Source organism: Salarias fasciatus, chromosome 17 (assembly GCF_902148845.1).
Source record: "Salarias fasciatus chromosome 17, fSalaFa1.1, whole genome shotgun sequence".
NCBI lineage: Eukaryota > Metazoa > Chordata > Actinopteri > Blenniiformes > Blenniidae > Salarias > Salarias fasciatus.
In genome coordinates, this window is record NC_043761.1 from 13,589,225 (window position 1) to 13,615,778 (window position 26,554).

The 26,554-nt window shown below is 44.2% G+C and overlaps 1 protein-coding gene across 1 annotated transcript in view; it reads left to right on the forward strand.

Annotated features, from left to right (window-relative positions):
- Positions 1 to 26,554, forward strand: part of snd1 (staphylococcal nuclease and tudor domain containing 1) — a 165,046-nt gene that overhangs the window by 92,928 nt on the left and 45,564 nt on the right. Inside the window, exon 17 of the mRNA XM_030113574.1 lies at positions 10,767 to 10,955. Coding sequence (XP_029969434.1) covers positions 10,767 to 10,955 — 189 coding nt within the window. The remainder of the gene's footprint in view (positions 1 to 10,766; positions 10,956 to 26,554) is intronic.

Below are 26,554 nucleotides of genomic sequence, written 5' to 3' on the forward strand. Positions count from 1 at the left end.
TTCATAAAGCCGCAGGATGCGGATTGTCGTAAGAGTTGTTCGTATGGTGGATACGATTGCAGTGAGATTTCATACGGTGAAAAGCATTTATCATCAGGGATGGTAAACAAGTTCACCCTAAAAACGTCGCATTTTTATGTATCTGCTCATTAGGAGAGTTGTTTCTATACTAAACCATCCACTATTCTGGCTAATTGGTGGTGCAAATACTCGTTCAGCATCCTTTCTTGTCTTTCATGCTGCACTGCTCAGTGATTGCGAAACAGTGGCCGTTTCCTCTCAGAGAGGTGCTGGAAGTATATATTGAAATCTCTTTTGGGAAAGCAGCACTGTCATTTCCAGGGGTAATGTGGCTTAATGCCCTCGCCAGTCTTTCTGACCACCCCCCCTAAATGTGCTCAATGTGCCTTAACGGCTCGCACCCACCTTCCACTGCCCCAGGCGAAGATTTAAAGATTTGGACTCTTACCTCTCGCGGGTTTCCAGCATCCCTGAGGCCCCCGGGAGCGTCAGGAGCGTCTCCGGCCCAGAACACAATGTACCCCCGGGAACCCAATGAAACATGCTTAAAAATCAAATTAGAGTCTCCGCAGCGGCTGTTTCTGCACCCTTCTGTGTCCACGGTTAGCGAAGTTACACCGGCAAAAACGAAAAAGGTCCCAATTAATTATTTTCAGTCGGTAGTCAAGTCCTTTTATCAGCCAGTTCGATAACTTCTAACCCAGTTAAAGTTTCTCTTTCTCCGTCTGCACTTTCACGCCACCCAGTTAAGAGGGAATTATGTGATATTAGTAATATTACAACTGTAGTTCAATATTCATCGACCGCCGTGCCATGTCACCCCTCTCTTAAAAATGAGATGGATTGTAGTTATTGCTGTTATTGATTTTAATAACCAGGCTGTTAAGGCCCAGTGCGGAGCTTCGCCCTTGCTATGTCTCATGCAGTATAATCCCTTGCTTTTTCTCCATCTAGATAACAAAGGATTTTGCTAATTCAACTACAGATTGAACATGATTTTTTGAAAATGCTCCCAGAAATTGTACTTTGTGACCAGTTAATGAGAATTAAATCTTCTCCACCATAAGGGTTGTTTGAATAAACATGATTTATTGTGATAAATCAAGCGCAAACCTCGTAATGAACTCAGATTCAGTAGCCTGGATGAGTAAATTAACTGATTAACCATCCTGACAACGCCATCGATCGATCCGGTCCGATTCAGACAGACTGATGTTGAATGTTGCCAGTTTTCATTACATTGCCAGAAGTCTTGTATTGACTGGATGTTGCTGAAACCTTCTCTGGTTTGGGATTATCAAACACCATGGCCCCAGCGGTCATGTAATGTCTAGTTGTTAGACATGCTTCTTTAAAGGTAAAATTACCAAAAACATCAGCAGATTTGATTCAGAGACTTCATTTAGCTTTCAAATGGCATCTGAGCCAATTTAGTTTTTTAACAGCTGTGAATTTTGGTAGTTTGTTGTATTTAAAGCACAGATAAACATGATAAAGATCTCCATTTCTCTCATCAGACCGCGACTAGCAAATAAAAGGATGCAACGTCTTTCAGTTTTAGAGTTCTCGTCTCTGGCAAAGCCACAGATTTGTTTTGACAATACTCCTCTCAAAATGCCTTGTGCAGTCAGTCGAACCCCCGTCAGCAGGAGATCTCTTCACAATTTGTTGCTTTAGCTTGCTCGTCCTCCTGCAGGTCGTTTACAGAGGACAACGCCACATTGCGCCCCGATCGACTCACTGTTGACCTCTGCTTTCTCTCTCTCTCTCTCTCTCTCTCTCTCTCTCTCTCTCTCTCTCTCTTTGTCTCCATCTTTGCTCTGACTCATTTTCTGTGGAGGCTTTATAAGTGTCTCCAGCTCTCCAGTGAAAAACTGTTCTCCCTATGTTAACTTAATACTCCTCTGCCGCCAGTGGCTTGCGCTTGACAGAAACACGGGCATGAATAATTTCTTCTTCTTCTTCTTCTTCTTCTTCTTTTTTTTTTTTTTTTTTGGTCTTTGCTGAGGTGTAATACACAGACAGATGATGGCTTCTAACGACTGTGGAGACTGGAGAGCTGCTCATTAAAGAACAAATCCTGTGTAGTCTGAATCTGAATGTTGAGTTATCTGATTTGTATGCATTAAAGTTGGAATCTGGTGGAAGCTGCAAGGGCACGAAGACCGCGTGCGTTGTTGTCGAAACACACGCAAAGTTTAAGAAGTATGTATTTATGCAGTTTATGTAGAATCCGTTGGAATGGCGTTTAAAGTTACCTGAAATTCCTCAGCCGTGTTGATGCTCCGTTTGATGGAAGCCGAGTGACACGACACGCTCGCTTAAATCAACAGCAGGATTATTAAGGCAAACGGCAGCAGCGACAGTAATTCTTTGTCTTTGGCCTAATGGACTCTGTGTTAACATCTCAACTCTTATTAAAGGGAGCTACAGGGAAAAACATTTTTCGTGGCAGTCTCTGATCTCAGCTTGAAAGGCGAAGCGATGCCAAAAAATAGTATCAGCTTTCGGGAAAAAAAGTAGAGCCTGTAACAAGGCCAAATCATTTTATCTCCCAACCTACATCAACTTGAAGCATATTGAACAAAATCAGACGTGTTTTGCCCACTTCTAGGTTTCTGGGGTTTTTTTTTCCCCCCCCTTACCTTCCCTGTATTCATCTGTATTGTCAGATATGTGATGCATTGCAAATAATCAATTATTTATGGGTGAAAGAGAAACACTTTAATGGGCGTCAGGCGGGTTTAATGGCGGGGATCATGGTTGCACGCCTGGCCATTAACGGCTCCCGGCCATTCCAGCACCTGCTTGACTTTTCCCCAACCCTGCCACCAGCAGACAGCGGCCCACCGCTGACAGTGATGCATGGGACCCCCCCGAGTCACATTGATCACCCTGGGAGAGTCTACACACACACAAACACACACACACACACACACACACTCACTCCTACTCCTGTCCGGTTTGTATGTTACTCCTGTGGAGCGAGGCAGACCAGTCACGCCTCGTTCCTGCAGGATGTTAAAGGCTGTGTCAAATAAAAGCTGTGATTCCTTTACAACGGTCAAGTGGAGCGGCCGGTAGTTAAGTTGGAGAAAGTCTGTTCCGAAGTCGACTTCTTCACAAAAAAAGGAACAGGTGGGTCACTGGAGTGGAGTTACTCAAATCTCCCAGACTGAAGGATACGCCAGTTCATTTACTGTAGCGCCAGTAAAAACATTTGTTTTCCTTAATGCGAGCGCCGCCGTAACGGACGGCGGACAAGTGAGGAAAGTGGATGTGTGAGTCCCAAAACAGCACTTCTGCCACCAAATAGTTTAGACAGCCAGATTGAGACACACTTGAGCTCAGCGGTGAGCACTCTGGACAGCAATATCCTGCCAAGGAGAGGCCAATCCTCACCTTAGATTTAGCTGTAAGTGAAAACTCTTTCTCCTTTGTACATTTCCTCCCATTTGTTCTTGTGGAGTTGCTCAAAGCTCCTTTATATATATATACTTCACCTTCCTTTTCAGAATACTCCACACAAACAAACAAACAAACTGTGGGTTGCGTTTTCCAGCCCCTCCTCCCTCACTTCCCTCAGGCTTAACTCCATCAACATGTGATAAATAGCTGTCCGTCCTGACCCTGTGGTCCCGCAGTTAATGAACCAACCTAGTTTTGGTGCCAGGGTTTCAGCCGCACCGCTAGGATGCGACGCAGCGGCGGTCAATAACTCACACCCGCAGGCACGCTTCCGGCTTCAGGATCGCCTCCAGGTTGCAGCTTCAACTCGTCCAGTCCGCCCTCTCCGAAAGCGAACCCGTGTCATTGAGTTGATAACTTTTGGGATGCGCCGGGCCAATGTTCCCTCCACCATTTTGCGATCGGTGACCTGCTTTACTCTCGGCGGCCCATATTTCGCATTCTGTAATGGGGCCAAATAGGTCGTCCCTGCACCCTTTCACCTCTCTTTAACCCCGACATTAGACGATCTCTCCGTGTGAAGATATTTTTTTTAAATTACAGGCCCCATTAACGCACTATTTACATCCCTGCCTGATCTGTGCCATTAGCAGATCAATAGCGGTTTGTTTAATTCATTCATTTATTCTTCTCTGTTCATCCCTTCCTCCCTTGCTCTCTCTCTCACTTTTTTTTTTTCTCTCTAAAAGGTGATCTATATTTATAGATTTCTCCCGGAACTGACTGGCCTTTTCCTCTCTCGACTTGACTGCAGAAACATGCAAACACATTTAACCATGTTGTGTCTAAGTATCGCTGTTAGTCGGATCAGAAAGTTGACCTCTTTATCTGCATAGAATCCAAATAACCTATTAATAACCTAAGGCCTATTAATACAATCAGTTACATTTATTATGAGAGTTTTTGGCACTTGCTGCTGTTTCTCAGCCATGCTGAGCTTCTCTGTCCCATTAACAGCAGTTTATGGAGCTTGATAATGGCTTTTGCACTATTGATAATGGACTGTGGGATGATTTTTAAAGGGTGACATGTGGCTGTGGCTTGTGTTTTCCCTCCCAAATATCAATTCTCTTCTCAAACAGTGACTGCAATAACAGATTTTTTTTTTTCCATCATGAACATGAAAGCTGAAAATACATATTTTATTGAATAGAGTTAAAAACTTTTGCCACTGATGGTGCCAAAGTGATCCGTTTGTCCGTCTCTCTCCAAGCTCACCTGTCATCCAGCATCAGTTCCTATTGTAGTGTGGTTTAATTATGTCCCACTTAGCAGAACACCCTCACAGCGTATTGATTTTTTTGACTGAAATCTGATCACGATGGTGTTTTGTGTTGCTTGGGGGGGGAGTACGCTTCAGTCATATAGTGAATCTCTGTCTGTCCTTTAGGAAACCTGATCTATATGAGCCAGAATGTGAAGCCTTATTGAGAGATGATGGACTTTTTGCTGGATTGGGCTGTTCATACCTGCAAATGGAATCTTCACGCAAGGCTGGGCTGAGAGCGCCGAGGCCGACCCGTCAATGCTCAGCCTTTTCCACTTAAATCCACATGTGCCCGTGGAAAGGACAAACTGTCCTTTTTCATGTGACATTCATGACTCTGAATTAAGCGTTCAGACCCATTGATTTCTTAAGTGAACGGGGAGGGTTTGGAATATGAATTAAGGTGTGGGATTATCTGATTTCTGTCCCCCCCCCACCACACACACGTTGGACCTCAGTCTAGGGCTTAGCATTGCTCATTGCTTAAAAGAGGCTTGATCTTTCTGCCCCCGCTCTCACAAAGGAGAACACACAGACAGACATCCACTGGCTCGACTGCTTCACGCCAGTCTTTCAATCTCCACCAAGCCTTGGCTTGATAGATGGCTTTAGTCTGCTGGATGAACACCGGGCCGTAGGTGGGAATGAGTCAAGTCGTTGGTTTTCAGTTTCTCACATTGTTTCTGGCTATATGAAGGTCTTATTCGTCGGAAACGCAAACAGACAGTATGACGACGGAGAACAGATTACTCTTGGCTGCAGCCAGGCAACAAGACTGTGAAACATCGTCGGAGCGGTGATTAATTTCTGTATTTTTCCTCTGTTTTTTTTTTTTTTTTTTTTTGGTGCAAAACACTTCGGAGATTGGAGAAGTCGATCTCCAATCCTCTGTCGGTGCAGAGGAGACACAACTGGAAACTGAAACGCATTCATTTTAGAAGCAAATAAGGAAACACCTTTAGCGCAGCATGAGTCATCAGACATTTGACACCGTTTTAGAGGAAGGGAGACCGAGGGAGATCGGTGCGAGCATTGTTTGGCACAGATACAGATTAACGAACACAAGCCTGTGATCAGTATATTGTCTTCATTTCACCCTGCATCCAGTGACTCAGCCAGAGGAAGCGCAGTCAAGTATCATAGCACGGCAGCCATGAGCGCCGCCACCTCCTTGCGGCCTAATGAGAATGAATGAAGACATTCCCAAACGTCTGCACCTGCCAGTTGTGTTTTCCCGGCGCTCTTCGGCAAAGCATGGCTTTTTTTTCTCACGCCCCCCCCCCCCCTCCATCAGTCACTCACAAGCGCACAGCGGCCGCCCGGAGCGCACAGAACAAACACTGCATTCGCTCCCCGAAGAACCCGGGTCTCTAAACTTTTACGAGCAAACTCTGTAATTCGGCTCGTACCAACTTAAATCTCCGTGGCGATAACAGTGCTGTCAGTAATTGGAATGTGCATTAAAACTCTCATTTAACTTGTGGCGGAGCGGCAGTCTGCGATGATTGAGAGCTCTGACCGACACATTAATCTTTTGTGTGCACTGCATTTTTATATATGTACATATATCCTCCTCTCTTTACTTGATGAAAAGATGCATGAACCCTAAATCAAGCCTGGAACTTATGAGGCAGATCGAAGCTCACCGGTGGGGAATTTAAAGGGGCACACCCTGATCTCTGTCACCTTTGCTTATTTATCTATTTGCATTCCCCCCTCCAGGTATTTAAAATTTGTTTTGTTTGGATGGGGCGATAAAAGGAAATCCCATTGCTTGCCAATTTTTAAATTGCTGGCCCACTGTGCTCCTCTATTTTCTTTTAGTGCGGCGCTTGGCTCTGACATGACGTGTCACCTACCGCAGTCTTACTCCATTTTTTTTTTTTTTTTTTTTTGTTCACTTTCAAACAGCTAAGTGAATTAAATCTGCTGCAGTTTTAAAACATGCCCTTGGGCGAGGTTTCACTTCAATGGTACCAAATGGCTTTTGTCTTTTGTGCTCGCGAGCGGCCGCACATGTGTTTGTGCCCGCACGCACACGTGCATGACTTTGTGTGTATGCGTGTTTTTTTTTGTTTTTTTTTTTTTTTTGCGTTTTCTCTTTTCTGTCCACTGTGTCGACACAATCCCAGCGTTTATGAGATTACCAGAGCCCATTTGTGCTCCGGCGGGAGCCATCTTGGCTCGGAGGAGGCCTCCGCTGGGAACCATCTGGGCTCTACTCAAAGCAGTTTCCACTCCGCCTCCTCTGTCCTCCCTACGTTGTGACCAAAGCTATTTACTTTGAGGGGAGGAGGAACTAAAATTTTATGTGTATTAGCAGCACTCCTAAATTAAGCCTTCAGATCAAACTCCCGCGCTTCAGGGCGGCCCCGCTTTCTCACGCAAACCAAGTGGTGATGGAGAAATGGCGGAGCACGAAAACAAACTCCTGATTTCATAAAAAATGAAAAGAAAACATTTACAGCGTTTTTTTGCATGTCAACATAAGTTAAAGTATTCCCTCTAGAAGACAATCTGAAGTTGTTCCTGCACAGGTATCGGATACCAGAGTGAGGTGTGTGCATGCATCAGTATCCTGGCTTCTTTCGCTCTCCGGTCAATACTTGAGGAATCTGTTCATCAGTGTGATACAGAAATTAATGCAAATATACTTGTTAATTCAATAAATGTTTAAAGAAAGAAAGAAAAAAAAACCAAAAGAGAGAATTCCGTGGTTGTAAGTGATCACTCCACTCTGAGATTTTTAGCATTAAGTACCACACTTTGTGTTAATGCTACCATTACTCTAATTCTGTGGAGTTAAAGCCTTTAAAAGCTCACATTATTTTGCCTGTTGAAAAAACGGCCTCTGGCCTATTTTAATACATTAATTTGTCCTGTCTGGATTTCACATTTGACCTCTTCGTGATGCTTTGTCTTCTTTCTCTGCCTCCCCCCCCCTTTTTTTTTTTTTTTAATTCTTGACACTTTCTCAAGTCTTGATCTTCCATATGATTCTAAACATATATTCCCCGGATTAATGTAATTACAGAAATACTGTTCCATTTTGAAGCTATTTGCTTCATTCTCCATTCGTTATTTGTCCCTGCTGGTTTCATAACAGGTTGCAGGGACGCACACTTTGATATGTTCTGACAGATTGGTGTGTGTTTAGCCTTTTGGCCCTTTAAGTTTACTTCAAGTAATGTCGTCGCGTTCCCCAGCGTATATAGCGACGATATCCCCTCCAGGCATCCGCTGCAGTCGTGCGCTCGTCTCATCATCATCAATGTGCCGTTGTCAGTCGCAGGCTAATTTTCCCTCCATAAGGTTGACAGTATGTGGTAAATGAAGTTTTCCCGTGTAAGTGGTCCAGGAAGGAACACACACTCGTCTCTCCTCTGTATGATTGAAAGCCTGTAGGATTGCGAGTCTGCGTCACCACAATTTCTTTGAGCTATTACCTCCCTCCAGCAGAATCTCGATACCTCTGTTATCTCAGTGTCACGTCTTTACGTGGCGTCTTGAAACGCGTGGCTGATCGGCATTGAAGTTTCTCTTCGTCACATTCAGGCCAGACAGTAAATGAGATGCTAATCATCTGCTATATTTAAAGACGCAGAACATTTGAATGTATAATGCCACTCCCGTGGAAATAGTGTGTTTCTGTCACGTGTTCGGTTTCGATCACGCCGCTGTTCATCTCGTGGTTATGTGCTTAGAAGTCCCATCAAATGATGATTGGCCTTTTGCTTTTCTGTGGAACACAACACTTCCAGATTTAAACGCTCATATTAATGGTGATTGCTGCTCTCCATTCATTTCGCTGTAATCAGCATATTTAAAATCTGCTTTGTTGTTGAGATTGCTGTAACTTTTGCACATACGCCTTTCGCCACAACGCAGAAAAGCTTTAAATTTAAAGCTTATTCTGGCACTTATTTCACCACTCCTGATGAGATTGGGCTGTATGTGGACCCTGAAACTGTGTTTGACACTCCTGATTTACAGCAGCTTGGGAGTTCACGGTCTTGCCCAAGGACACTGTGAGGGATTCGAACTGCCAACTGCGACAGCCCACTCTACTGGCTGAGCCACAGCCGTCGGCGAAACATGAAGTCCTCGCGACCAGGAGGCTCTTACTCATCGCACTTGAAGGCCACCAGAGTTGTTGCTCTTTAAGGTGGCGATAGTTTTTGCTCCTGGAATTTTCCCACGTGCAAACTTTATTTTTGCCACTCGGAGGAAGCGAGCCTTGCCCGTGACTTCACCAATCAGAGCAGGCGACTTCTCAACAAGTTTCCACAATCTTTTCTTTGTCAAATTGGAAATTTTCCCAGCTCTGAGTGTTGCTTTTACTTGTTTCACATTGGTAGCCAGCAACAGCTAAGTTGGTTGCAATCTTTCTTTCTTTCTTTCTTTCTTCTTCATCTTTTTTTATTTTTTTTAAATCTCCCAGCACTCGCCCACTTCCCCATTTGACATTTGGATGCTCAGAGGACCAGTACTGCTCTTATAGCCCAGTTATGTAACGGCTTCGGCACTTAGAGACAAAGAGAGTGAAAATGGGGTGAGTATCCGAGATAGCAGAGAGGAAGAGAGAGAGACGGCAGGAGAAAGCAGATTATCATACAGAGGCGGACGAGGCATGAGTGAACTTAAACTGAATTACAGATAGGACCTGGGAGGGAGGACCCGGATCCTCGCTGCTCTTTTCTTTTATGAAACCCTTGCAATATATATATATATTTTTTTTTTTTTTTTTTTTTTTTTTTAAACATGTTGAAGAGTGGAACAGTTCTAGTCAGAGTTTTATTATTTAGAATAAAATGACATAAAGTGCAGCACAGGCTTTTAATAACACAAGTTTTTCTTTGGGCCATTGCTTCATTGATGTGCCGGCGTAACGAGTGTTATTAGAACGGGACGTTACAGCGCGCGCCTCTCGGCCAGACCGCTGATTAGAAGACTTTATCCGAATAGCGACCGGATCCGTGAAGTGGAAATATGTGTCTCTGCTATATGCAAAGGTTGTCAATTTTCTGCCTAATAATAGAACAGATTATGCATTCAGTAATAAAAGCTTTTACTCAAGCTGAGAACAAGGCAGTGCAGTTTACAAACTTAATTCCCTTCAGATTTCCCTTGTGACTGCAGGGCTAAGCAGTCCAAGACTTAATCGCTTGACTTCTCCCTATCACTTCAGCACACCTGCCCTCTCACTTTCTCGCTGACTTTAGGCTTTAGACTAAGGTGGAAAAAAAAAAAATCTATTGATTTTCTTCCCCCCCCCCCTTTCTCTCTTTCCCTCGTCGTCAATCACTTATGAAACAAAACGTAATGAATAGATAATTAGCCTGAATAAGCAGAATTCGGTTATAGTCCATCATGGGCAGTGTTGTGAGTTTTTTCCTCCTTTGTCAGCAGGGTTAGCTTATTTCAGGGCCCTCATTTGTTTACTTTAGGGAACGGCATCTTGGCTGTCACTAATTGAAAATGATTTACATTATAAAAAAAAAAAAAAAGCAGGATGAAGACAGTTGGAGTCTTAATTAAGGTTGAAGTGCATACACAACACTAATTTAAAGCCACTAATGGCCTCTCCGGTTTGCGCAGGTCCTGTGATTTTCGGCAGATAAAGTGCAGATAGACACGTTATTGAAAGCCGGCAGCAGTGCTTAATTGAGAAATTTCAAGGACTCAACCGAACTTGAAGATCCGCCGGGTTTTTTTTTTTTTTTTTTTTTTAAAAAGGAAAAGATTGCCACAAACCACTCATCGAAAAATTGCAACAGACATGAGACCTGTGTGTGTGTGTGTGTGTGTGTGTGTGTGTGTGTGTGTGTGTGTGTGTGTGTGTCGCAAAGTCAATAGAAATTTTTACAGCTTTCCATTGCGTCTATTTATAAAGAGTGCTGCATTCTTTCCAGGACTCCCTGGGGAGACGTCTCGAGTCTGATATTGCTACGAGAATCTTAAGCAAAGCCCTCTCCTCTCCCCCCTCCTCCCGCACTCCCGTGTTTTCCAGGTGGAAGTTGAAGTGGAGAGCATGGACAAGGCGGGGAACTTCATCGGCTGGCTGCACATCGAGGGGGTGAACCTGTCCGTGGCGCTGGTGGAGAGCGCCCTGTCCAAGGTGCACTTCACAGCGGAGCGCAGCGCCTACTACAAAACCCTGGTCTCAGCAGAAGAGGCGTGCCGGCAGAGGAAAGAGAAGGTAGGCCGCCCGCTACTGTACCGTCCCATAAAACTATCACAACTATGGCCGGACTCCCAACCGATATAAACCTGTCCTCGTGAAGCTTTCAAGTGGTGAAAGACTTTATTTAAGCATCCCTCACTTTAATGCCACACTAAATTCCATTCAAGAAACACTCAGATAACCGGTGTCGCGCTCAGATTTGTATTGTTTTGCCGTACTTAAAGCTCCCCGATATCATCTAGCATAGTCACGGTGTCATGTTTATCAGTGACTTTATTAGAAAAGTTGTGCCACCAGCGAAAGCAGCCGCAACCTTGCAATATTTACTTTACACTCCTGATCTACGATGTCCTCGGTGCGGCTGCCTGTCCACACATTTCCGAGCGTCTATGCGATAAGACTGTTTAGCTTTCGTGTCAATATCTCTGACCATTAAAATAAAGACTCTACATAAAAGTCTGCAGAATGAAACTGCTTTAGAAACTAAGTGGGAAAAATGCACTTGTGCTTTCAGTAATTTTCCACTGATGAGAGATATCACAAAGCAGTCCTGGTAGTAACATAAATTTGGCTTAAATGTATTACAACGCAGCAGCGTTGGAAATTAACTTCCTGTCTGCCTGCCAATATGGCTGATGCAGCGATCGGCCACTTTCAGAGTCACTGTAAATAGTGATAGTAATACATGATTCCGAGCAGCCTTAGTTTTCATTTTTGTTAGCCGGATGAACAATAAAGCTATTAGTAATCTACATTAAATGCCCTGCATGTCACTGTAAATGGTTTAAAAAGATTTCCAATTTGCAGTTGTCCTCTGAATGCCTCGCATCTATACGTAGATAATACAATGAACAGATGCAATATGTACTAGCTTCAATTACATGCTCTGCTTTAGATATTCACTAAACAAATTATACATTTTGGTGCCCAGCCATCTGTCACATTAATCCCACGTACATGCTCAGGGCTACTTTTATTTACTGTCCTGGTGGTGAGCGAAAGGTTGAGGGATTTCACCTGCCGCTGCACAAGATCACTCGCCTGTGGCGGGGGCAATTCCCCAACCCATGCGCTTGGTACTTAAATTTAAAGCTACAGAATTGTGAAAATGCTCCATCCCGGGTTGCAAATCGCCACACATTTGCAGTTATCACCGCGGCTCCCTTTCCTCAATGGGAGTCCTTTGATGGATGGAGGCCTCTCTCGCGCTGATTCTGATCTGCCCTGCATTTTCATTATAGCTCTGCGGCTCACCCCTGGCAGATGCACAAAGTGCCCAGCCAGCTGCCGCCGTTGTCCTCTGTCTCTCTATCTCCATAACTTATTTCTTCTGCCCGCTCTCTCCTCCACTCTCGTCGAGTTGGATCCTCGAGGAGACGCAAATGCCTCTCCATCCCCTAATATAAATGAAAGGTATCGGTGGGGCAGAGAAACGCCTGTGTTCCCTTCGCTTCCCCTTAATCTATCATTCATAACTGGTGTGTTCCTTCTCTTGATTGTTCCTGACTCTCTTTATACAGTTATTTTCAGTCTGGCTGCTTATTTTCTCAATACACTGCAAGTGAAAAAAACTACAGGTGAAACTTGCCTGGTTAAAAAAAAAAAAAAAAAGAAAGCCCATCTTGCCAGCGATGTGAGCACACACGCTCTGTCATGTTAAATTTACCCAGAGCAGGAAGGCACTTTCCTGACACCTCCAATAACCGTTTCCCTCTCGGTTTCCAGTCCCCCCCCCCCCTCCACCCCACCCCTGCACCGTTGAGACAGATTGACTTTCACCACAAGGTTTTGACTTAAGCCAACCTGAGTGCGGACAGGGCCGTGAGGAACGACGGCAGAGCGGGGCCTGAACTGACCGGACAGATGGTGATAATGTTTGATGTTAGTTCGCCACAGGCACCGGTGAACCGATCAACCACAGCCTGATTTGTGCGTGTGTGTGTGTGTGTAGGGGAGAGTGTGTTACGGTCGCGGAGCACAGGGCAGTTTGTGTGTGAATGCCTACTATGCAACTCGAAGGCAGATGAGGTGGGACTTGGTGTTCTAATTAACCCGTAGAGACCATCTCCAGAAAAGCTGAGAGCTTGACTTTTCCTTTTTTCTTTTTTTTTTCTCTCCTTTTTTTCTGTCTTTCTCCTTTGAAGTGGTGGCTGGTCTTTGTCTGTGTGTAGGCTGAGGCTAGGTAGGGCAGATTGCATCTCTTCACATCTCCCTCTCTTCCTCTTCTCTCGTTGCCCTCTCCTCATTGTCCCTCCGGCTGTAGATATGGAAGACATCAGTGGCGCTGCTGTGTCAGGCGTCTCTACAAGAAAACAAGGTTGTCGTAATGAAGTGGGCTCAGTGTGTGTGCGCGCGCGCGCGTGTGTCTGTGCACACACTCATTAAGGAAAACTTTGCGTTGGTGGTCCAGCAGGGACCTGGGACAACAAGGGGGGATTGAGGCTTGCTGCAGTAGCATCCTGAACCAAAACTGCTTAGTTCGAGTGAGTTAAGTGAATATGAGATTTTGCTACAATGAGACCAATGGGACAAAGTGATTGTCTTCTAAATGAAGCATTCCAAAGGGTTTGAAGAAGAGCCTTTTCAGGAGCTCAGCATATTTTGATCCTGCAGATCAGCATCTCTTGGAACAATATGTGGAACCGCCCTGACTGTAAAGCCCACGTTCCCGCCATGCTGAGGGCTCATGTAGTAGGCCTGGGCCCATTCTTAATTCTAATCACATTTATTTATGGCTTAGCTGTTGTTTATATAAATTCCCCTTAAGCATGTCACCCAGTGAGAATCTTCTCTGTCATACTTTAGCATTACTCTGCTAGAAGACCGACCTGAGATGCTGTAAAATTATCAGATGCTGTTTTAACAGTGACTCGGCCGTTGCTAAGGAGCGCTTCTGCCCTCCGCTCCAATCTCTCGCCTGGTTTTATAAAGCTTTCTTCTGTTTATTTGCCTTCTCCTGGGGAGTCGGTGGGGGCCGACGACGCATCGCTGCTTACCAGGCATCCCTGTAAAGCAGACTCATTGCGGAGACAGTGCATTTTGTCATTGTAATATGGGATGTCTCATTTCAGCCACTCACCTGATGTGTGAGTATTCCCCTGCTGCCGCTCCGAGAAATAAATTTGAAAGGATCGCAGCAGTTTGGCTCAGAGCGGATTGGGAGCCGAGACTTTGACTGTGAGGATGCTGGCTGGAGCTTTTCTTTTATGTTCCCCAAAGACTGAACAGTTGCGAGAGTTGGTCTGTCAATAATCAGTCATGCTGCAGAGATTTTAAGATTTGAAGGGAAGGAAAAAAAAAAAAAAAGGGAAAAATGAAATGCTCTGAAATTGAGAGGTGGGATCACGATGAGACGGAAATCAATTTTGACTGCCAGAAGCTCTTGGTTGGACTCTGCAAGTCAGCTTTTCAGCATTCTGCAGCGTTGAGTTTTTCTCTGGAAGTCTGTGCTCTGCATGTGTCATGTTGAGACACATTTCACAAGAGGAAACCTGGTAGTTATGGATTGTCAGAGGTAATTTAAATAAAAAAAAAAAAAAAAACATGCTCGTAATTGCTGTGGCTGAATGATGAAGAGGTGAGTCTACAATTTGCCCACAACTAAATTGCGCTCTCTGTTAAGTAAAGGTCTGTCTTTTATTAGATGTAATTACCCAACTGTAATGGACATTAACACTTTGAAGTGGGTATTAGATGAATACAAGTCTCATAATACCGGAAGTGGAAGAGAAGGTATGATAACCAGTGTCACAGGCTTTTCATTTCTGAAGACTCCTGTCGTCAGCGTTTGCTTTTAGCATTTCCTGACGTGCCGACACTCTTCACACTCAGTGCTCGGCCGGTCGTTCACTGACGATCACGTTTTCTTACAGTTCCTTGGATCATGCATGACCGATCTTTCCTTGACCCGGACTGTGCACCGAGCGATTCCAACATCTGGCGCTGCTGCGTCTTTTCCCTTTACCCGCCTATCAGTCATCCTCCTCGGGACCGCTGGATGCAGCGTCACTGTGGCATTGAGCTCGGTTTGGGACGTGGTCACTAATCAATACAACAACTATGTCAAGGGATTATGTAAGGGATTAGTGGTATAGAGTTCCACCTTGAAAATCATTAAAAAAAAAAATAAAAAAGTTCCCGTGTCTCCTGGCACTGTTGTCGTGTAAACAGACCCAAAAACGCAACCGAAGTTTTGCTGTTTTCGCTTGAAAAGCTTTCTGACTGACATCACAAACATGCCTCATTATTTTGGCGCACTGCAATTTTCCTCTGTCCTCACTTCACTGCAGTTACTTCTGTCAAACTCCCAAGGGTCCGGCGGCTATTCTCGCAAGCAACAATTTACCCCCCACCCTCCTCCTTTTAATCTGCGGCCTCTCGCTGTGTTTTTTGAAGGAGTGTGCGAAAGCATCTCCCCGTCCCCTCATCTAAGTTGGCTCTCCTCTGCAGTCAGAACATCACACACCTGGCTAAACAGGAACACACCGCGGATGAATCAGGATAATTGGGCTTTTAGCAGAGCTAATTGGTTTCTGTCTTTGAGTTGAGGCTATAGCAAGTTTACCTCTGGTAGACTGGGTTCACTCAAAGGATTATCTGTGGTTCTCATTCCGCTCTTTTTCATTTCTCTGAAAGTCCATATGTATTATAGGTTTTACCTGGAGCCATTTTCTTCCTGGTGAAATTCCTGATAATTTTCAGTCTTCTGTAAATGTTCCACATTGAATTACATACAAGTAGCCCTTTTTGGTTTCCGTAGATGACATTCGCTTTTCTATTAATACCATGCTCAGTGCTTTCTGAAGCCCTGAAGCAATTGAAATGCTTTTATGGTTGCAATTTCCCCCCCCCCCCCCCCCCCCCCTTCATTTTCTTGGCCTCTCCTAGCGAAATAACCTGTGGCAGTCACCATGCAATATCATGGAAAATGCAGGGGATTAATATTAAAGTAGCTCATCTGCGGAGACTTCAAGTGAAATAAAGGAAATTTAGCTCATTCTGTAGCTGTCTGCACCAAATTATTTCAGATTAAAAAAAAGAAGTCAAATTACTGCTTGCAAATCATCACTTATCTGCAGCCTTTTTGGTGTTTGTGTCTTTGGTTCTGTTCACTCCTCAGGGAGACTTTTGGCCAAAATGAAATAATTATGACATTTTTCTCACAAATGGCTTTAGGGCTTTGTAAAGAATTTCCAGGTAATGGCATTTAGGTGGAAAACAGGATGTGTTTTGCACTTTGATTACGATTCCAGTCATACCTCTCCGCTATCTCTCCCACGTATTGCTTAATGCCGCCGCTGTTGCCTTGCGGTTTAACAAATGGAGGCTGTGCGGCGTGGAGACAGGAACAATGACCATGACACGGCCAATCACAGAAAGTGATACTGGCTTAATGAGCGGCCTCGGCACCTGTCCACTCCATTTGGGAGGCAACAGGAGTGGCAGCTGCGGAAACGGCTTTTCAGGCCTGAATGGAAATGAAAAGTCCCAGCAGTGTTTGAAAGGACCGAGAAGGAACTTATTCGAAAAGAGCAAAGTGCTGATGTTTGGAGATTTTCCAGCTTCTTTTTCTTACCTTTTCCAATCATCACAGAAAAGTCTGTTCCAACTTTTTGCCTCTTCTTTTCTTTTTTTATTATATTAAAATTCCTATGCCTTAATTCCCCGGGTGGATGAAATTCATTGCCTTTTAAAATATACCAGGTATTGCCAAAAAGGTTTCTTTGATTAAACATTGTATCTTAAGACTGCATTTCTTAATATATGGATCGCCCTTGTCTGAAATAGTTTTTTACTCCATTGAATTTTTTTGGCTTTTGTGTTGAGCAAATTCTCCCCTGTAGGCTGGGACGAGATAATGAAATAATAGAAAAAGCTGCGCTTAATGCATTGTAATGTATCTTTGCAGCTTTGGTTCTGTCCTCAGGCCACGAGCATGTGTGGCTTGTTTGCGTTCTTCTCAGCCACTCTTTGGAACATTTTCAGAAGACCGCCGTCAGACTTTGAATGGTTGAACTTTGGATTTAAAAAAAAAAAAAAGAAAAGAAAAGGAAAGGCACTTTGTCTGGTCGTATTGTGCCAACTTCAGCAAACTCCCTCATTTTAATGTAATAAATTTGGGCTTAGGCCAGCAGTGGTTTTGAGGTTTGTTTTCCTGTTTTTTTTCCCCTTATCAGCCGAACTGAAATAGCAGCTTAAGACTTTCCCAAAAGCTTATGCCATGCATTGTACGGACCATGCATAATACAGGCTTTTAAAACTGCTGATTCGAGCTCAGTAATGTCACAGCACCCAGCAGTTGCTCAGACATGTTGCACACCTGTAAACAACAGATCTGAAAAATAGTTTTTCAACATATCAATAAGCGGCCTGTGGAAGTAGCTGTTTATAAGGACTTCCATACATATATCAGCTTTCATTCTCCGGGGTGTTGTTTCTCTACTCATGCGCTTTCTTTACATAGTAGTTTGGAAAGACATACATATTAATGCTTCACAATGTGCAGAGGCCCTTTCAAGTAGGAGAAAACTAATGGGACAATGAAATGGGGTCAGTGGTAGCGTTTTGCTCGGTTATCTCAAAGATGGAGGGCCAGGAGAATCATTATGTCACTGGCTATTTGCATTTTTTTGCCCTTTAGGAGATTAGTGGCTACAAATGTGCCAAAAGTCACAGTTCATCATCTCACCCATGGGCAATCTATTGATGCGAGTCTCGCTTGTGTTTCAAATTTATCTTCCGCAGTAGCGCTGTAGTCCAGCAGCAGCTGTACTGACTGAACTCCAGGGCCTCAACTTCTCTTACCATCACGTCTTCGGCTGGAACTCGGCGTTGTGGCGGGAAGTAGGCGGGTCAGACCCTCCAGAAAACTTGAATCATATGATCGCAATGCAACAAATTCAATCGAACTTTGTAGATTTCATGGGAAGTTGGATTAAACTGCAGCGTTTCCAGCCAGCGCTATACAGACGTACTCCATTTTTCAGTTTCTGCCACAAAAAAAAATGACAAAAATAGCACAAATCAGCATAATGACTCATGGTGCTGCTGTCACTAGCCCACTGAGGTCAAACCACCTTTTGTTTTCACTTTTTGTTAACCAGGTGTTTGTGTGACACATTCAAAGCGTTGTTGCTTATTTTCAGGTGTGTGTGCCCAGCGCAGTGATGAGCAATACTACTGATTCTGATTACAACGCCGATGATTATATCAATCCTCAGACAGCGTTGGAAACCAAAGCGTAATATTACACGGAGGTTCTGAAGTACAAGAAAATGACTGTAACAAACTACTGAAGGTCCCTCGGGCACATCAACTTATTTCTTCACTCTGATACTTGAGCAGAGCTTTTAAATTAAATTATATTCAAAGACAAGACACTTTTAGTTGAAAAGAAAACAACAAAGCTTTTATATGATCGCATTTATGATAACCTTTCAGATCCGACGCTCCGGTCTCACATCCAGTGCTAGAAATCATCAACACACTGGGAGAGAGAGAACATTTGGCCCCAATGCCAGGGTGTCAATACACAAGCAAGATGAAGGTTGCCGGGTTTGTTGGCAAGTGTGAAAGGACAGTGGGATCACAGCAAGGGGACATTATTGCCTGCAGGGTGGTCACAATGGGAGAGGTGACCCGTGTGAGACCTCGCATCCCTGGAAAAGATGGAGAGGACAGTACGCTCTATTATATGTACTCCTAATTCCCAGGCGAGTGTGTGTGTGTGTGTGTGTGTGTGTGTGTGTGTGTGTGTGTGTGTGTGTGTGTCCACGTTGCGTCTCTGCATTCAGCAGATGTGCAAGTGCGGCAGAAGTGTATTTGTGTGTGACTGCATGCCATTTCTTTTCTCTTTTATTATGCCATGATGTTTGTATGTCAGTTTGTGCGCGTGCATGCATGTTTGTGTTTGTGTGTGTGTGTGTGTGTGTGTGTGTGTGCACGACTTTAATCCCGCCTTCATCTTTCTTCCCAGCACTGTATGCACAAAATGAACCACCGCACAAAAGCAAAGAGCTGACAAAGGCTTTTTTTTTCATATGGATAAAAGATTACATAATGTGATTCTCGTGTGCTGAGTACACATTCGTGCACACATGCATACACACACATGCGCACACACACACACACACACACGGATGCAGATGGAGGGATGCGCCACACGTGCATACACCATACTCTCGCTGTCTCTTTCCTGCTTACTCAAACACACTTTGAGCCCGTGCAGACAGACGGCGCGCACGCAGACGCACACATGCACACACACTCTCCGGGGACACCACCCCCACTTTAGTCGGCAAGCTGGACCCTCGGTGCCCCGAGGCAGAGACAGAAAGACCGAGAGAGAGATCAGTGGACCCAGTGATGTGTGTGTTATTTACACCCAAACTCCCATCTCTCTCTCTCTCTCTCTCTCTCTCTCTCTCTCTCTCGCTCTCTCTCTCTCTAAACTGCCAATTCAGCAGTCTGTCGGCTCGACTCTTAGTTTCCTGAAATCACACACAAACAGACTTTTCCGTCCTCTTCGGCCGCGCATCCTCGCTCTCAGCAGCCGGGTCACCTGCAGACTCCATGAGCATGGAAAGAAGGCGCGCCCGCCGCCGCCGCCGCCACCATCACCGTGACGTCGCAGCGGTCTCACCTTCTCCTCGCTGAATTATGCATTTACATGAGTCGCAAGATTACACGCTGACTTTGAAAATGTCATCTGAAAAATGCATCCAGCCACAAGGACATCGGGCCAGTGCAGACCAACACGCACACTCCGGGATGAGACATTTCTACTCGATGAAGCATATAAACAGGAAGTCGGCCTTTTTTTTTCTTTTTTTTTTTTCGTACAGTGCAGGATTTTTTCCGTGTGTGTGTGTCTCTTTATTTTCCATATAAATGTGAGCTCCTTCATATGTAATGTTTTGGGTTAAAGATATTATTTGCCTGAAAAACGGTGATATTTGAGTGTGTTGGCCTCCTCCAGGCATGCGTCTGCATGGCCGTTACGTATGTGGCTGTGTGTGTTTGTTGCTGTACATTATCCTGCATGTCCTTGGCCCCGCGCTTTCCCCTCGCTCCAGTCATGCACAGGATTCTTGCGGGCTCTTAGCAGAGGTCCTCTGGGGCAGGTTTGCGGCTGCCTCAGCTTCATCAGTGCAGAAATAACTCAGGCAATCTCTCCAGCCCCTCCAGTCCCCCCCCCCTCTTTCTCCGCTCTCGGGATGAAGGTCTAAAAAAACCGGGATGTGTGTCTGTGACATAATGTGACGACGTAGTGTGTTGCATTATGACTGATTAACACATGCTCAACCCCCCCCGCTTTAGGTCCAGGTTCCCCCGATTCCCCCCCTTTGCCTCCTGTATCTTGGGGCTTCCTGCTTTTTTCCCCTTCCTGTCCTCTGCCCTGATTTCTCTTCCGTCTCTGCTGATTAAAGCAAGTGTGAAGGACATGCAGTGACTGGAGTTGGCCCCGTGGATTTTTCTTTTTTTTTTTTTCTTTTTTGCTCTCTCTCCTTTTTTTTTTTTTTTCTTTTTTCCCCCTGCTTCGTCTCTCCTGGGACAGTGTAAGGAGACACTTTTCCACTTGGTTTGCTGTGAGGGCTGGTTGTGGCTGACTGCCTCCTACCTTCCCTACCATGAGTGCATGCAAGACAGGCAGCGAGCCTTGAATTTTAAGGCAGACATATTTGACCTCAGACTGCAGAGCTTTGATTAGTCAGTTTCAGCAAAAAGGTCATTACCTCGAGCTTCATGTAGAGTCGTGTGCTCTTTAAAATGACTCGTACATATTTACCTTTAACAACTTGTCCTTGAAAACATTGTTTCTTACATCTTGTATCTTGAATATCTTGTCCATATTTCCCAGTTCCTGGCTTTAAGTGCCGTTGAGTGATCTTAATTGTCGGATAATTTAAATTAACATGCTTCCTTGACTCCTGTCTGACCTTCCAGTGGTTTGTACAGACAGCCCTGCTTATCGCTGCTCTCATATTGTGGCCGGGGCCATTCATGTGCACATCCACTGTGGGTAGAAGCGGCGATGACATCTCCCCCCCCCCCCCCCCCCCCCCCCCCGCAGATGATTGACATTTGTATATTTTTAGAGTCATCAAGCAGATGCTGTGAAAACATTAATTCTGCAGTTTTTTTTTTTTTTTTCCCCTGCTTCAGGTGTCCTTTCTAATCATCCTTAGTTAATCAGGGGAGAAGCAACACAGGACGGGCTAAAAATACAACACACGCAAGTTATAGTCATTTACACACACTTTGACATTTTTTAGGGCCCCTGCTCGGAGCCACACTTAACTCCATTTAATATGGGTCGGCAGTGAACCACCCCTCCCTCACTTTCCCCTCCATGCCTCTGTTTCTTTGCTTCCCTCACTTTTTTTCCTCTCCTCTATCTAATGAAATGCTGGATATTTCTTTCTTGGGGGTACTTTTTAAAATGTTTTCGGTGTTGGTCAGGATCTTGAAACCCCGTTTCAGGTAATGAGGAGACTTTCTGTTTTTAGGAACACATTAAGGCCAAACTTATGCAACGGTTCAAGTGAAAACACATCGCTTTTTTTTTTTCTTCATTCAATTCAATCGCAGAAACATCTATAATGATGTCGTTAACACGTCAGGCCACTAGTGGGCGCTGCTTGTGTTTCTGTCTAAGACGACACCTTGTTGGCGTTGTCCCTTTGACCCTTTTTGCATCCTAAACATTGACTAAATACTCGTGACCCCGCTGACCTTGAAAATTTGTGTGCGATCATTTCTTCTGCTAACGCTGCTGAGCGGATATACTGAGGAGCTTTTTAGCCTCATTTTAGCTCAGATCACTCCAGTAGAAGCCAGAAATGGAGAGCCGAATCCCACCGCACAAGTGGTGTGGCTGCAGCCGCTTCATCAGTTCTCTTTATTATCTGCACACAGGCAGATTTCCCCACACATTAGCAGACTGCTCTTGGTTGAGCAGCCAATTCTATCCCTAAATGCATTTGCGTATTCTTTTTTATCTCTGTCCGTCTCAAACGCTTCCCCGCTGCCTCTTATTCTTCTGTATTTCTCCACTTTTTCTGCTTCAGATTCTTTTTTTTTTCCCTTTTTTTTTTTCAATCATCTGCTCTTGCTTCAGTACCTTACACACTATCATGCCTATCTTTCTCTTTTCCCATCTCATCTTTAATTCAGCCTCTTTGTCTTTCTGACTCCCTTATTCCCCTTCTCCCTCTTACACTTTCCCAATCTAAGCCCTGAATTAGGCATCCTATTTATTATTCTTCCCTTACCTCACATGCTCTCTAATACTTTCTAACTGTGAGGAGAATGTAAAGTGCTTTGATTCATTGAGGCATTTTTATTCCACTGTCCTTTTCTTTTTTAAAGGCTCCCACTTGATGTATGATTTGCTGAGAGGTCACAAATTCAAGTTTGGGTCCCCACAGTTTCCAGAGTTAGCACTCTCGCCTCGCAGCGAGGACGTTGTGGGTTTGGATCCAGGCTGAGATCTTCTGCATGGATTTGTGCATGCATAGGTTTTCTGCATTGCTTTTTGCATTTCTGAATTTTTTTTTTTGCATGTATTTGCATCATTACCATCAGTTTGTCTTGGACCTTCAGAGGTGTGCTCGACTTGTCCCAATGCTTCCGTCCAACTGAGATAAAATTCGAGGCTTTTTATCAACCAGGCATGCGGGTTACTTGAAATAAGTCCCTGCCCCGCTGCGTCTTTTTCACCAGCATGACACACATTTTGTGAGGATTCAGGTTTTCGAGACTTCATGATGAATTCCGGAGTGTTCCCTTGTAATTTAGGTCAGTTTACTTTTACTGCGCGCCTTGCTCGCCTGCAGAAAACACTCTAAATCTCGAGAATGGGACTACTCCGCCAGTTTTGGGAGTATTTTTTTGTGTGTGCATTTTACAGAGTAGCTGTCTTTCCCCCTCTCTCTCTTTCTCCTTTGCTTTCTCTCTCTTTATTGCCTTGGGGAGAAACCGTTACATAAACAGGCTCTCGTCATCTCTGCACTTCCGATTCCCACTGTTGTACCAGTCTTTCATCGCGCTCCTCTCTTTTTCTGTTTGTTTCCGCCTTTCATCCATATGTACCTGTTAGCATATGTTTATTTGTTGCCCTTTCTGCGTGTTTTCTCCCTCTTTTTGATGTGCTGGCGTGGGTCTCGGCAGAAGATTTCACACTGAGATAACGACGTATCAGATTCTTGTGCGGCTGAATTTCCAACCAAACAAATAGGGTTTCGCTGAGGAGTGTCAAACACATCTGGCTGGATTCCATCTTGAGTGGAATTGTTAAAATAAACTGCTTTTTTCTGTTGTGTTGCAGGTTTATATGATTTAAATGTCTATATTTTTTGTTACAAAATAAGCAATTACAAGTGAAAATGACTGCATTTTTAATAACGACAATTGAAATGAAGCCTTCTGGTGCGAAATACAGCGAAAAGTCCAAAAAGCTTCTCCTGTATCTGTTGCATGATGCGTGTTTTTACAAACTCATCCTGACAGCATGCCTTGGAGACTAATGCTAGTTTGCTAGTAACAAACTAGATCTCTTTGATGGTATCTCATGAAATTTATTGGTGGGTTTTTTTTTTTTCTTCTTCTTCTTCTCCTTCTTCCTCTTTCCATCAGAAAGCCCTTGGAGGTTGAAGTGACATTGAGGGGATTCATAACTTACCAAAATCACTTTTCAGTTGTGCCATCTGTGGGTGGGTCACATCCTCGGTGGGTGTATCCACTGACTCATTTGACTGAGTTACTGCTTTGAAGCAAGGTGATTCATCTGTCACACACAACTTATTCTGGCCCGGGGAGAGGAATCTTTCTCCATCACTGCGGAATATTTTGTTTCCGGTAATTTCTCTTCAGAGCAGAGGATAACTTTCAGCCATATATTTCTCCCGTCCCTTCATTCAAATAAGACTTTCCGCTAGGTCGCATTTTGCAAGTCTTATTAAGGTAGGAAAACCCTGGTATGTGCTACTATATGCAACGTGCCCCGCGCTGCCTGTTCAGCCGATTAGGATTTTACTGCAGCTGTGCAATCAGCCAAGCCACCCGGTTTCTCTTCCTCCACCTCCATCAGAGCTTTTAAGGAACCAGCCACAGATTCCATCCCACCAGCATTTTAGGTAGTTAATGAAATATCGACTTTTGATTTGAAATTATGAAACTTCAATGAATAACATCAAAATCTCTGGGTTATTGTAGCAGTAGCTAGTGGTTTAGACATGTCTTATGGCACATGAAAACCAAAAAGTGCAATTTACACCCATTCTGCGAGTTACTGTGACGTACAATTTGGAAAGCGGCTCACAGACTTCCAATGGCTTTACCTGTGAAGTCGTATTCTAGCATCTCCCCTTCTCTTTTCCGTTTATCTCCTCAGATCCCCTGCATGTTTGTGCTTTCTGTTGCAGCTTCTCGCTGCTGCCAGATCCACGTTAACGTCTCTGCGATCCTGCATTTTCTTCCTTTCTCTTAATCCCCACCAGCAATGATCAGGAGTCCTGTACAGAGGGGGAGAAAGCAAGAGAAGGAGCAACAATGCCACCCTGTGCAAAGCCAGTTGTCATGGCAACACGCGGGCAATCCAGGACGGACGAGCCCGTTAATTAAAAAGTTGATTAATCGCCGTTCAACTGCATACTTATACATTGTAGCGTCAAGGTAGTCCTTTCTTCCTCATCACTCCACTTTGTACTCGCTTGTCTCTTTCCTCATTCATTCTCGTGGCCCTTTCAACTCGTCTATAGTTTCCAGCGATCGGAAGACTCTCGCTGACAGTTGAGCTGATAAACACGTCTTTCAGAGGAACACCAAACAAACAGGGGGGAGGCGGTGAAGGAGGAGGAGGAGGAGGAAGAGGAGGGGTGGACCGGAACGCCGTGCAGTCATCGTTCATTTCAGCGAACCTTCACTCTGCATGCCGCGACGCAGAGGAAGAGACGGTCTCCACCGTTTAGGCCTCAAGGTCACCAAATAGACCGGTCTGAGGTAGCGCAGAAAGAAAAGTTTTGAAGGACGAGTCGGGCTGAAAGATACAGCAATCAATATCTGAATGTTGTTTAATGGTGTTATTGGGAAAAGGGTTCTGAAATAATAGTGATTTTTTTTTTTTTTTTTTACTATAAAGAAGCTCCTTAAAATTGAAGGGAATTATTCCCTCAAAAAATGACTATCAAAACCAAAAATTTCACTTTGAAATACCTAAATGTTTTACTTTAATGCTTAACATGCTTCGACAGTAAAGCCAACCATGATTTATTACAACTTCACACAAATCATGTGTACAGATTGTTTTTACCTATGTGCAAATAAATAACTGATGAAACCTTTCTTTTTCTGTCAATGGGAAATCTGAAATGACATATGGCACAAAATTCCTGTCAAACAAGAAAGGGTAGAATAGTCTGAAAGAGAGAATTTCATGACCTTGGTGGGATTCCAACATGCAGCGTATTAATTTGCTTTGAATCTCTTTGTTACCAAGAGCCTCCAATCTCACGGGTATAAATGTCAAATTGTGCCCACAAGATTCTCCGCGCGAATAAAAATGGATGTATTAGATAATCTTCACCAAAAAGTTAAAAGTTGACTAACGGCGACGGGTCTGTTTTCTGTCACTGACTCGGTAATGACAGAAAATGCTGTCACACGTTAACGGCTGCAGGGTACTGCTTCCCTTTCAGGTTGCTGAGAAGGTTTGTTGTGATTTCGGCTTTGTTTGGACTCAGCGGGATAGCAGCATTACCATTTCAATTGACGGAAAAGGTTTCTGTTCTTTGCTGACACAGGTCACTCCGCTGCTTATCTCGCTTTAGAAACCGCAATCATTTGAAATCACAGATAATACGTGGCTTCTCTCTCACAACAAGCTCCTCTTCTTGTGCTCCTCGTGCGTCTGACTCCCGGCGCAGCTGCCCATTATTTTCTTACTTTTCTAACAGCGTGAATGTTTCTCTAATTCCTGGACTTGTTTTGCAGCAGCTACAAAGTCCTTTTGTAATTGAACAGGATAATTGTGGAGATGAGGTCTGACTTTAATGGAAGAGACTTTATTATAATTTTTTTTTATATAACAGGCTAATCAGTTTCATTGTTGGTTACTGCAGAATTAATTCTTAAAACTATTTAAGTGTCCAAGCAAGTCCAAATAGAGAGTTCACCTGTCAGATCAGAGAAAGAATGGAAAATCAGTGCTGAATCAACACCTGTGGTCATCACACAAGCCTCGAAATAAGCACTTAGACTCCTTCTCATGTCTCTCAATTCTTTGATCAAGAATCAATCAATCAATCAATCAATTTATTTTTGTATAGCCCAGTATCACAACAACAGTTGCCTCAGAGGGCTTCAAGATGTTACATTTGTCGGTAAAAGTAAAAACAGTGAATAAGCATAATGGTAATATGTCAATATTTACAGTAACGAGACAGAACGAAGCAACCACCGCCTTCGACCCTCACATCCGGCAAGAAAAAACTCCAAAAACCCAGTGGGAAAAGAAGAAATCTTGGGGAGAACCACAGTATGGAGGGATCCCTCTCCCAGGGACGGACAGCTTTGGCAACAGCTAGCATGAGACAATAAGAAGTAAAGCCTAGGAC